Source organism: Corapipo altera, unplaced genomic scaffold, assembly GCF_003945725.1.
Source record: "Corapipo altera isolate COAL_440 unplaced genomic scaffold, ASM394572v1 214, whole genome shotgun sequence".
Classification (NCBI taxonomy): domain Eukaryota; kingdom Metazoa; phylum Chordata; class Aves; order Passeriformes; family Pipridae; genus Corapipo; species Corapipo altera.
The window spans coordinates 691,555-704,315 of NW_020885031.1; the positions used below are offsets into that span (position 1 = coordinate 691,555).

Consider the following 12,761-nt stretch of genomic DNA (forward strand, 5'->3'; position numbering starts at 1 on the left):
CCAGAGCCCTCTCCTTTCACACAGACACTTTTCAAGTGCAAACTTTGCTAGACTATGGCTTAGATTTGGACAGACTGGTGATGTCAGCACCAGTGCTGTCATTTGGGAACTTGTATTTCATTCAGGTGGATCTTTTCCCTGTGTTCATTTCCCTTTTTTGACTGTGTGTCTTTGTGCAGAGACAGAACGATGAGCCCCCCAAGATGGTGCTGGAGCCTGTCCGGGTGCGGGGGAGCTCAGGAGTGGTTGTCACCAATGCCTCCCTCAACCTGCAGGACTTGGACACCCAGAACAGTGAGCTGGTCATCGTGGTGAGCCAAAGTCCTGAGCATGGTACGTCCTGACAAGCTGAGGAGGTGAGGGAGAGGGAGTCTTTTTGTGTCAGCGTCTGTCTGTCTTCATACTTGTGTGTGTAACAGGCCCCGATGTGAGAGAGGAGCCTGGCATGTTGGATAAAGCACATTTGGACCAGCAGCCCATGGGATTGTACTTCAGAACAGCCCTGTTTGAGAGTTGTCCCTCGCTGTTTGGGGGAGGAGAAAGGGGGGCTTCATGCATTTCCCTGGGAAGTTCCCTGTGTGTTCCCCCCTTTCCTGTTTCAGGTAGCATTGCCCTGCAGTGTCAAAGCCAGGCAGGGTGTCAGTGAAGGCTCATGTCCCCAGCAGGCTGCCTTATTCCTATCATTTTGATCCGTCTGTTGTTTCCCAGGTCACCTCCGCAGGAGACAGAGCCCGGCGGAGCCCCCGGAGCGTGGGCATGTGCTGTCCAGGGGCTCTTCCTTCACCTACCAGGACATTCTGGATGAGCTGATCGTTTATACCCAGAGCGGTGCAGCAGCACAGACGGATGAGTTTGGCTTCTCCGTCACGGATGGGCTCTACACACAGGCAGGGAGGCTGGAATTCTCCATGGAGCTGCCCAAGAAGCAGCCACCCACGTTAGCTGTCAACAGGGACCTGCAGCTCCCAGCTGGTACGAGGAGAACGGCGTTGCTCGGTAGTGCTGGATGGTCCAGTCTAAACCAGTCGCTTTGCTGGGCTGGCTGAAGTTGACTGTGTGCTTCTTTCCCTGGTCCAGGCTCTGCAGCTCCACTCACAGCTCAGCACTTGAAGGCAGCAGCTGGTTATTCAGGGGACTCGACGCTTAGATTTGTCCTGAGGAGGGATCCCAGCAGGGGCCGTCTGCAGCTGAGCAAAGCTGATAACCCGGTCCAGATCTCTGCCAAAGGACCCGTCAAAAGTTTCACCCAGGCTGATATAAACAAAGGTGAGAGTGCTGGATTTTAGATAGTCAGTGCAAATATATGTGGCTGGTTTAGGCAGTCCTGCAAGGAGCAGGGAGTGGGACATTTATGGGTCCCTTCCAACTTGAGATAGCCCATGATTCTATGATCCTTATGAGAGGGAGAGGATGACCTTAAGCAGGGAAGGGAAAGAAGTTCAATAAGGCTGTTAGAGCAGAGCAGAGAAACGTATCATTAAGCAAATGTTAAGAAATCTCAGCCGGGAAAAAGAGTAAAGAGAAAGTAATGAAACCCAAATCCAGGCGCTCTGTCCAGCCCCAAGTCCCTCAGCTGATGGTGCCTGCTTCCAAACTACGCATGAAATGATGCAGCCTGTAATAAACCACCTCTTTTCTCCTGTCCCTCTCTCCAGGGCAAGTGGTTTACGGCCACAAGAAAGGGGATCCCGGCGGAAATTTCCCCTTTACCTTCGATGTGATCGATGCAGACGGCAACAAACTGACAGACCAGGTTTTCCATATCCGTGTATTAGGTAAAAGACAGTGCTGAAGTTATGTTCTCTTTGCTGCAGAGCCCAGGACTTCACAGATTCCCATCCCACGTGTATGGCAAGTGAAGATGTAGTTCTTGAGGAGGAGTTTTGATGCTCTGTCAATTCAAAGGCCTTTGAAGTGAGGGGCATGGGGACAGTTTGTGGGTGTAAGGATTAGTTCTCAGACTTGTAACAAACTCACTGAACAGGTAGAAAAATTCCCCTTAATATCTTCGTGCAGTTTAGATTGTCTCTGAGGCATTCTAACGTTGCCATCCCCTCAATTAATGCCAAGATCCAAAGTTCCTGTTTCGGAATTATCAAAACATTTGTGTGTGTGTTGTCTTTTGCTTGAGCACAAGTACCTGATATGAATAACACCAAGGGAAGGAGGGTGACTGTCTCCTAACTCAGCTTTGTATTTAACCCTTCCAGAGGACAGATTTCCCCCCTCCATCATCACTAACAAAGGGCTGGTGTTGGATGAGAACTCGGCGAAGACAATCACAACCCTCCAGCTCTCGGCCACTGACCAGGACAGTGAACCCACCCAGCTCCAGTACAAGGTCACCCGACAGCCACAGCTGGGGCACCTGGAGCACGCGGCTTCCCCAGGTGAGCAGGGAAGTGTTTTACTCCCTTGGGTCCTTGGAGCAGCAAGGCTTTTGACCCCTAAAGCTTCACTGCGGGAAAAAATGTGCTTGGAGGCTGCAGCACAGAATTCTGTTTCCCGTTAGGAATCAAATAGTCATTAGCCCAGAGAGTTGGAGAATAAGGTGAGCGGAGGCAAGGCAGCCTGAGGATCACAGGTGAGGATTTATTCAGCCTTTGGGAGAATTTATGCCCCTGTTCCTGCTTCTGCATGACAGGAAAGCTTTCAGCCTTTGCTGTGAATAGCACAGTGCCCCAGAGAATCCGTCCCTTAATGTCCATGGAAACAGAGCCCACCTTGGGGAACAGACAACTTGTTTGCTCTCCCCCTCTTGACCAGTATGTTCCTTGATCCCTAAAAACCAGCTTTGTTCCCTAGCTGTGCTTTGGAGAGAGGAAGAGAACTATCCACTGAGTTAGTTTAAAAGGAAGCCCCGTTGGGGCGTGATGGATATGCTGGATAATGAATTCTGGTCCTTCAGAGAGGGGGGTTGATCAATCTAGTGGAACTCCTGCAAATGTGATCTGAATTTTAGAGCTGCCTTCTGTGCCTGCTGACAGTGTGAGTGTGCTGCCCCTCTCTGATGAATTAATCTAAATCTCTGCTGTCATATAATATGCTCTTCTGATTTAATTATACTCATCTAAGATTATATTTCTTCTTAGCATTAGATTTCTCATTAACATGAGATTAAAGTGGAACTATCTGCTGTGTGTGTTTTCAAGATACAGACAGTCCCTGTACAGCTAAGTTTTAATGTGTGGTTTGCCTCATCCTCTCATGTTGAAAGGGCAGGAATAATGAATGAAAGTTATAATAAGCAAAACCCCTGCTGAGAGTAAATTAAAAACTTGCAATATTTTTGTCTGAATTGCAAACTAAACAGTGAATCTTGTACTTTGGAGACCTGGGTTAAGGATTTTATTCCTCCTGTTATTTAAAATGTGATGATTCTGATTTCTGTGCTTTTTCCTGCCTGTGATGGACCTAGAAGGATAGAGAGTCGCAGACTGGGAAAGAGTTGTTCTCGTGATTTAAATGACCTAAACCTAAGGAGAGAGTACTGGAGTGTTCAAAAGAGAACTCAAACCTTTAAAGCTAATGAGCTCTGAGGAAATCTTGGCTGATCATTCTGGTTTGGCTCATTTATTTGTACCAGATCCTGATATCTTTTGTAGTGTGGCCAATACTTGTCAGTAGCCATTTCGGGTGATAGATTGGTGGCAAACTTTTTGTCAGGGTGTTTGTTGTTGTTAACAGCAGTAAAACTGTCAAACACAGCAGTGACAGTTAAAAAGCTCAAGTGCTTTTTAAAATGCTTGTCATGTCCCTTTCTGTGGCTGTGTCACACCTAATGGCCTGTAAAGATGTCACTATAAATCACTGTTGTAAATGGTCCTTAGTCTTTCTAAATGCAGGGGTACAAGGAAGGGCAGAGAGAGCGGAGACTTGGAAGGCATTTTGGAAAACTGCTGGGAGGCCAGGAGACCTTTAGCTCATACTCAGTGTTGCCATGGTTGGGTTAGTCCTGCCCAGCAGTGACAATCCAAGTGTTACATGAGCCATTTTTCTCCCAGCTTCTCTGCCCCTCAGCCCCCAGACGCCCATCCCCAACAGGGTGTCCTGACAGTGTGAGGTGCCTTCATAAGATTGTAAGTCTGGGAAAAAGGCTGGACTTGATTTTGCAGAAGGAGTTTTCTGGAGGCTCTGTGCCAGCTGAAACTCTGGCTCAGCTGAGGTTCATGGGACAGATATGTCCAGCTGCTTATAGTTTTTCCCTGCCTTGTTCTTTCTATTACATAGTTTTCCTTAATATTCTTTTTCCAGGGATGAGAATTAATTCCTTCAGCCAGGCAGACTTGGCCTCTCGCAGCATCCAGTACGTCCACACCAGTGACATGGAAAAGCACATGGATGCCTTCACCTTTTCTGTGTCTGATGGGATGAATGAGGTGAGTCCCAGTGTGGCCTTTGCCCAAGTAAGAACAGAGGGGGCTGCTCTTACTTCTGCTGTGAGAATTCCTACATCTCACAGGGAGAGCAGTGAGCCCTGTGCAGGGAACAGGGAGCCACCTGTGCTGCGGCCTCATGAGACTGGTTTACCAAGATCTGAGTGTCTGGTTTTCAGCTGCTTACCAATTGCTCCTGGAGCTCAGCTTTGATCCAGTGCACTGACGACGTAGTGACGACAGTCAGACCCTTGGGAAATGTCTCCTTCCTGCTTTCTGAAAGAGGAAAATCATAGCTGCACATAGAGGGAGAGGGGCAAAGTAGAATGAGAGAGGGAGGGAAAGTGGATGCCCATAAATACCACAGAATGAGGGAGACTTAATTAGCGGGGAGGGATAGAAAAGGTCATGTTCACATGATCTGGGCTTAGAAACTCAGATGTGCTCACGAGACAAGGCTGAAATAAGTGACCCGAACTGGGGATCACTGTGGTCTTGCAGAGGAGTTGTACTCTTGGAGGGCTGAATTCATCACAAGAGGTTTTTCCTGCTATTCCAGGTGAGCCAGACATTTGACATCACCATAAACCCTGTGGATGACTCCTTACCCATAGTGCAAAGCCTTGGGATGACAGTTCAGGAAGGGGTGAGAAAAACCATCACCGAGTTTGAGCTTAAAGCAACAGATGCTGACACAGAGGTAAGGCAGGACTTCCCCTTGCCTCCTCCCTCCCCTCTCCTGCTGCACATCTGGGCTGTCAGGAAAATGGGCTTGTGTTTAAAGACAGGCCTGGCCTTGACACTGAATTTACCGAGGATGGATGAAAATGACCTAGCATGGATGAAAAGGACATTTCCACCTCCCAAGTCTGGCTGAAGGGCTGGCTCTACTTCACTGCTACTTCCCTGCAGCAAGAGCTCTCCTGGCTGCCTCTTACTGCCCTTAGCCAAAATCCTGCCCTAAGGGTTTTTGCTGCTTCTGCACCGGCAGCAGTGGCAAGGGGCACGCATCCTGGAACTGCTGCAGGATGGGGAGGCTGCTCTTGTGTTTGCAGAGCTGTCATAGGGGTGGGAGCCATCTCAGACCAGCCAAACCAGTAGTTTGGTGTGACGATTTGTAGAGAGCCACCTTGGGAGAGGGATGAAGACAGGACAGGGCTCAGGGGGAACCAGTTCGGTGCGCAGGGCCGCGTTAGGCCCGGTTGGAGACACTGCGCTAGGGAAGCTGTCTGGGCAGGGAGTCCCTCTCCAGGCTGGAAGGACACGCCTGTCCTGGTGCTGAGTCCACGTCCCGAGCTTTGCCACTCCATGTCCTCGGCGCAGGTCGAGTCGGTCACGTTCACAGTGGTGCAGCCGCCCCGGCACGGCCTGATCGAGCGCAGCAGCGGCAGCGGCCAGCACCACCAGCAGGCCACCACCTTCACCATGGGGGACATCTACCAGAACCGTGTCAGCTACAGCCACGACGGCAGCAACTCCCTCAGGGACCACTTCACCTTCACCGTGTCCGACGGCACCAACCCCTTCTTCCTCGTGGAGGATGGGGGGAAGAGGGTGAGGGCAGGAGACGGGGTGTGAGGGAGACCTCGACCCACCTGGGTGGATGAGGCGCTGACTCCCGGAGTAACGTCCGTCTCTCTGAACTTTTTGTCAGGTCGTGACAGCAGCACCGCAGCACTTCCAAGTGGACATTCTCCCTGTGGATGACGGGACACCCAGGGTTGTCACCAACCTGGGTTTGCAGTGGCTGGAGTACGTGGATGGCAAGGTAACTGCCTGTCTGAGCTCAGCTTGGATTGTTTCTTAGGCTGTTCCTGCGGCAGGAGCTTCGCAGGTAAACATCCTGATCCCTCAGCATTTTTATTTTTGTGATAGAGAAAATCCCTCCACCTCAGGGTATATTTTCAGCTTTGCTGATGGTGGAGAAGTCTTGATGATGTTCTGCAGCAGCCATGGCAGAGATACATGGCTTTCCAAGGATACAATGTAGGGATTTCTTGCTGTGACCTGCCTTTGTTTTGCTGAAGTCCAAACAAAACCCCAGGAAACTGTCTCTCTCGGCTTGTTTCTGAGGGCCCAGCATTAACTGCAAAGAAACACTTTGGTTCTTCCTAAGAAAAAAGATTGGAAGACACTGTAGTAAGAAATTGTATTAAGAAGTGGCTATCTCAGCTCAAATTCCTGACTTAAGGAAAAGCACTCCTGCAGCCTCGGGCAGTTCAGTTCTCTCTCTTTCTCCTGCTGTTAAAGGCATTTTCTTTTAGAAGAGAAAGCAAAATGTGGTGGAACTGAGTCAGATCCACGTGAGGGCATTTGAAAGAGGCCCTAGCGCAGGCTCCCCAGAGCAGCTTGAACTGTCCCGAGAAAGTTCTTCAACTTGAGGCTGTTTGCAAATGCTTTTTGCAAAGCCAGGCCTCACCTGAGCATCAGCACAGTTCATGGAGCAGAGGTTTTCAGGTGAAACCAAAAAATTTATCCTAGCTTTTAGTCCCAGCTACGTAGGGCTGGGCAGCTGCTTCTCAATTTGCTTTTCTTTGAGGCACACATTGATTTTTTTAATTAAACAAACTAGATGTGAGGCAAAATTCGAATTCTTCCTGCACTGTCAAACACCTTGTGGGGTGTCCATCTGTTCACACTGCTCTGTGCTTTCACATCCCTAGATTTTCCCTCATGGAAAACTGTTTGACAGAGGGATCGCTGGACTTTTTGTGTGAACAGTCAAGCAGACTTGCACTGCTGGAGTTCCAGTGTTTTACTCCCTTGGTTTGGCTTTAATCCAGGCAACCAACCTCATCACTAAGAAGGAATTACTGGCAACAGATCCTGACACAGATGACAAACAGCTGATCTACGAGATAACAGCGGGTCCCAGAAATGGTCATGTGGAGCACAAGCTGAAACCAGGGACAGCTGTGATCACTTTCACACAGGGTATGGAACTGGGCTGTGTCCTGCTGCTTTTTTCCTTCCTTTGTTAAGGAAAGAAAAGATGGGAAGGGAGAAGACAAGGGGCAAATCTCCAAAGTATGTAGAAAATAAGCCTTGGACTTTCAGTTGCAGAAGTCCTGTGATTTCTTAATAGATGCCAACCTGTGTCCTGTAGCACACCTAGGTTCTCCAGACTTGTTAGAGCTGGAGACTTGACTTGGGACAGTAGAGAGGAGTTGTAGATCATCACAAGGTCTGGTAGATGTGTAACCAGCAGTGCAGAGCAATGTGTGGAAAGTTCAGTCTTGCAGGGCTGAGAGGCCCTCCATCAGAAAGGGGAGGTGAGGGGGTTACTGCTTCCTGTGGAGACCCCAATCCTTGAGGTGATTTATAAAACTGCCGTTGGATTTCTGTGTCGGCTCACTGGATGTCTCCTCCTGGCAGAGGATGTGAACCAGGGCCTCATTCGGTACGTGATGGATGAGGAGAAGGTTCAGGAGACCACGGACAGCTTTCAGTTCCTAGTGAAGGACAGCAAACCCAGCGTGGTCAGTGGCAATGTCTTCCACGTCCAGTGGTCTCTCCTCAGCTTTACACACACCAGGTAAGTGTGATTGGGCCCTACAGCGTGGGAATGAAATTCTGTCCATAAGGAGAGAGGCCTGCTGGGCTAAACCACGGAGCAGCTACCCTCTGCCCAAGTCCCTGGTTATTAGTGTCCCTCAGATTTTCCATGGAGGCCACACTCACTCTTGAGTCCGTGGTGCTCAGTATGACACAAACACACAGAGTTTGCTCCTCAGCCTGTTATTTCTGTCTGCTTGATCCCTCTGCAGCTACAAGGTCAGAGAGAGCTCCGGCTCTGTGAGCGTCACCGTGAGGCGGGTCGGGAACCTCAACCAGTACGCCATCGTCCTGTGCCGCACCGAGCAGGGAACGGCCACCACCAGCTCCGGATCACAGCCGGGACAGCAGGACTACGTGGAGTACACGGGGCAGGTAGGCTGGGGGCACCGGGAAAGGGATGGTCTGACCATACCTGCCCTCAGGCCTGGAGGAAAGAGCTGATGGAAAGCGATAAAAACACCAAGGAAGTTGCAGGCCCCGGTCCAAGGAGAGCAGCCGGCTTCCTGCCTTCCAGGTGCAGTTTGAGGAGCGGGAGGACACCAAGGCCTGCACCATCGTTATCAATGATGATGACGTCTTTGAGGGCACAGAGAGCTTTTCCGTGGAGCTCAGCATGCCGGCCTATGCTCTGCTGGGGAACGTCACCCGGGCCACCGTCACCATTGCTGACCCCGAGGACGAGCCCACACTGCAGTTCGACAGGAGGACTTTCCATGTCAGCGAGAGTGCTGGGTTCCTCTCGGCTCCTGTTGAAAGGAAAGGTGGGTGGAGCCAGGAGGGAGCCCCATGGGACGGACAGTGGCAGAGGGCAGAGGTCTCCACCAAATAGAGGAAAAGTATTTCCATAGAATTACGGGTTTTTTTCTGTTGCTTCCTAGGGGATACCAGCAGCACTGTGTCTGCCATCTGCTACACCGTCCCCAAATCCGCCACGGGAAGCAGCCTTTATATGCTGGAATCCGGCTCCGACTTCAAGTCCCGGGGGATGGCAGATGAGAACCGGATTGTTTTCGGGCCGGGTGTGACCGTGGTGACCTGTGACGTGATGCTGATCGATGACAGTGAATACGAAGAGGAAGAGGAGTTTGAGATCGTTCTGGCCGATGCCTCGGACAACGCCCGTGTTGGCAGCCGGGCTTCAGCCACCGTCTTCATTGCTGGTCCCAATGATGCCTCCACAGTGTTCCTGGGCAATGCCACCTTCACCATCAGCGAGGCTGCAGGTGAAGGGTAGGGGGGGCTCCCACAGAAACAGACCTGTCGAAGATGTGCAGAGGGGTTCTGTGATTCCTTCTGCCCCCCGTGGTGAAGGCTGGGGGCAGGAGCGATAGTGAAGGGAGAAGGGGGTGCTGAAGGGAAAGGGATGGGTTTGTGGTGTGTACCTGGCTGCTTTCTCACCTTGTTCTCTCTTGTGTGCAATTGGTGATGCAGGAAACATTGAGATTCCAGTTCTCCGCCAGGGACCTGATCTCTCAACCCCCACCTCTGTGTGGTGTGCCACTCGGACGTCAGACCCTCCGTCTGCCAGCCCGGGAGTCGATTATGTCCCCAGCTCCAGGAAAATAGAGTTCAGGCCAGGCAAGACCGAAGAGGTGAGAAGCCACTTGGACTCCTGATGAGTCTGCTCTGTCTGTTGACACTTCTGCAGTCTTTCTGTGCAGATCTGCCATGGTATGCCTGGCATAATGGCTTTACATTAGACCTCCAAATGTGAGTGCTGGGAAGGATGAAATCTTTGCACCTCTAACAGCAGGACTTCTGCCTTCCTCCCAGTTCTGCCCCCTGACAATCCTGGATGACGCTCAGTACCCGGTGATAGAAGGGCTGGAGACATTTGTTGTTTATCTCAGCTCACCCCATGGAGCCGAGCTGGCAAAGCCATTCCAAGCCATCGTGGCCATCAATGATGTCTTCCAAGATGGTAAGTTACCCCTGGCAGCTCCACCTGGTCCATCCCAGCCTCTTGGCTCTCTGTGGAGCTTCAGCACTGCTTGACTCTTTTTATGACCCCCTGCAGTGCCCAGCATGCAGTTCATCAAGGACACCTACACGGTGAAGGAAAAGGAAGGGACTCTTCACATTCCTATATTCCGCACCGGGGACCTGAGCTATGAGTCCTCTGTCAGGTGCTACACCCGGAGCCAGACAGCACAGGTCATGGAGGATTTCATGGAGAGGAGGAACGCGGAGGAGTCTCGCATCACTTTCTTGAAAGGGGAGAAGGTGATCTGAACCTGGCTTGGGGGGGAATAAAACAGACATGGCTTGGAGAGGCTCAGATCTCCTCTTTGACTCTGTGTGGCCAGAGGGAGCTGACAGAGGCTGTCCAAACTAGTCTCATAGACAACACAAATTCTTGTCCTGGCAGTATGACCTGACTGTGAAGGGGTTGTTTGTTTCATGACTAAACTAGTTAAGTCCTAAAGTGCAAATCCTGTGTGTTAGGAGGACTCGGGGTTGTTGTAGCAGAGAGATGTGGGTTTGTGGGAGGAGGGTCCTTTGCTGCTGTGTCTCATCATGTGACCGTGGGGTTTGTCCACACTGAAGCAGCATCCCTAAAAATAAAAGTGCTTCTTCCAGGACAGGCATCACTCAGACATGAAACCCTGGATAGGGAAGTACAGCCTGGCCCTTGCATGGCTTCATTTGATTTATCTGTATTTGCTCTTTTCTCCTCTTTACCTGGCTTCAGGTGAAGAACTGCAGTGTTTATGTCAGTGATGACTCTGCCTTTGAACCAGAAGAGCAGTTCCAGGTCTATCTCGGCAGCCCACTTGGAAACCATTGGAGTGGAGCTAGGATTGGGAAGATGGACATGACAACCATAACTGTCACCAATGATGAAGATGGTAAGTGAGGATGCTCAGCAAGGATGTTGTTGTGGTTCTGAGGGAGTCAGCACAGTCCCAGCAGCAGTTTTGGGTAAACATGGATGCCTTCAGTGCCAGTCACAGCTCTGTGTGCAGGTCACTGGTGTGCACTGGGCTGGGCTGAAGGGAGGGGTGAATAACAGTCCTTGAACCCACTGTTTGTCCTGTTTCCCATTCCCCTGCAGTTCCATGGGGAGTTACTGTGCTTCCCCTCCACAGCATCATAGCCTGGAGAAATCTGTGTGGAAAAAGGGGGTGCCAGGTTCCTCTGCTGTGACTGCAGCACCAGCACATGGCGTGGATTGGAGGAATGTGGTTCAGCAGGAGGCAGGGATAGGAGAATAATTTGCCATCATCTGTAGCTCAATGAACTCGTTGGATTTTGCCCTAATTCACACCCAACCCATTTGGCCCCCGCTTTAAGGAGCCCCTTGCTCTGAGGGTGTGTAGATGAGTCTAAAAGGGGTTGAGCTTCTCTCACCGCAGGTGCTGAGTGTCCTCCACCTGGAAGCAGTCAGGTGTGCAAACCCGGGGCTTTTTCTCCACTGCTCTTCCTTCAGCCCCCACCATCGAGTTTGAAGAAGCCGCGTACCAAGTGCGGGAGCCACCGGGCCCGGAGGGTGTAGCCGTGTTAAACATCAGGGTGGTCCGGAGAGGGGACCAGAACAGGACCTCCAAAGTGCGCTGCAGCACCCGGGACGGCTCCGCCCAGGCCGGCGTGGATTACTACCCCAAGAGTCGAATGCTCAAGTTCAGCCCAGGTAAAGGGTCCTTGGAGGGAGGGTGAGAGGTGGGTGCGTGACCAGGGGGACACTTTGTGCACGTCAGAACATTCAGGAGACTTGGAAAACGCCGCTTGTTGCATGAGGTTTACAACACGACGCCGGTCTAACTGCTCGCAGTGACTATAAGAAGGCAGAATATACCCTTAGATTTTGGGGGTTAGATTTGATTTGGGATTTGCTCTTGGGCTCAGCACAGTCTTTGTGAGAAGAAAGTCCTGTCGAGCTCTTCGGTGTGTTACAAGTGGGGTGCAAGATTTTTCCCCTTTCCTCACGGTAGATGTGTCCTTTTCCCCTTCCTCTTCTGGCTGCTGTAATTTTGTTATACAGAATAGCTGATGTGTTTAATGGAGGATGGTCAGACCAGAGGAGGAAGCACTGGCACCTGGCAGGTGAAAGTAAAGTCATCCTCAGAGGATGTAAGTCTCAACAGAGAACTAGTTGTCAGGAACAGCTCAGAGCATGTTGCTGGACCAAGAAGCCTTCACCAAACAGCTCTGCACACTACTGGTGTGAGAGAGAGCAGGGGTCGGAATGTGCTTTGCATCCTAGATTTTTAGTCCAGACAGCTACAAGACAGCCATTATTAATCCTCAGATGGCATCTGCTAGTAAATCTATCACTGGATCGATTGGATCAGTTGTCATAGCTGGAGTTTTATGTCTAGAGCAGACTCCTGTGGGGACAGGACTAAATTATTAGCAGCAGTGAGTGGCAATAAAATGTATAATGCGTATTTTATCATAATGTCTCCATGGCCACAGCCTGGAGCAGCAGCTGTGCAGGGTTTTCACAAGAACTTCAGAGCAGTCTCCAATGATGGATCGAGTTCTCTCGTGTTTTTCTTGCATTCCCTCGCCCAGGTGTGACCCACATCGTGTTTAAGGTGGAGATCATGTCCAACGAAGACCGGGAATGGCACGAGTCCTTTTCTCTGGTGCTGGGCCCAGATGATCCGGTGGAAGCAGTTCTTGGAGACACCAGCACTGCAACAGTGACTATTTTGGATCAGGAGGCATCAGGGAGCCTGATTCTCCCGGCACCTCCCGTGGTGAGTCGCTCGTTGGAGCGGATGTGATTTAGTGCCCTTCAAGTACAGACTGAAATGAAATGAAATGAAATGAATTGTGTTATGACCCGCCCCAGGAAAAAGGGGGCAGAGGGGGTAACCCAGG

The 12,761-nt window shown here is 50.9% G+C and overlaps 1 protein-coding gene across 1 annotated transcript in view; it reads left to right on the forward strand.

Annotated features, from left to right (window-relative positions):
- FRAS1 (Fraser extracellular matrix complex subunit 1) overlaps positions 1-12,761 on the forward strand; it is a 70,296-nt gene that overhangs the window by 50,150 nt on the left and 7,385 nt on the right. Inside the window, exons 41-60 of the mRNA XM_027668207.1 lie at positions 180-333; positions 709-972; positions 1,078-1,266; positions 1,656-1,775; positions 2,211-2,390; positions 4,255-4,379; positions 4,936-5,076; positions 5,700-5,930; positions 6,031-6,144; positions 7,160-7,310; positions 7,752-7,911; positions 8,144-8,306; positions 8,449-8,695; positions 8,813-9,157; positions 9,366-9,526; positions 9,708-9,855; positions 9,952-10,157; positions 10,627-10,783; positions 11,365-11,565; positions 12,450-12,637. Coding sequence (XP_027524008.1) covers positions 180-333; positions 709-972; positions 1,078-1,266; positions 1,656-1,775; positions 2,211-2,390; positions 4,255-4,379; positions 4,936-5,076; positions 5,700-5,930; positions 6,031-6,144; positions 7,160-7,310; positions 7,752-7,911; positions 8,144-8,306; positions 8,449-8,695; positions 8,813-9,157; positions 9,366-9,526; positions 9,708-9,855; positions 9,952-10,157; positions 10,627-10,783; positions 11,365-11,565; positions 12,450-12,637 — 3,645 coding nt within the window. The remainder of the gene's footprint in view (positions 1-179; positions 334-708; positions 973-1,077; positions 1,267-1,655; positions 1,776-2,210; positions 2,391-4,254; positions 4,380-4,935; positions 5,077-5,699; positions 5,931-6,030; positions 6,145-7,159; positions 7,311-7,751; positions 7,912-8,143; positions 8,307-8,448; positions 8,696-8,812; positions 9,158-9,365; positions 9,527-9,707; positions 9,856-9,951; positions 10,158-10,626; positions 10,784-11,364; positions 11,566-12,449; positions 12,638-12,761) is intronic.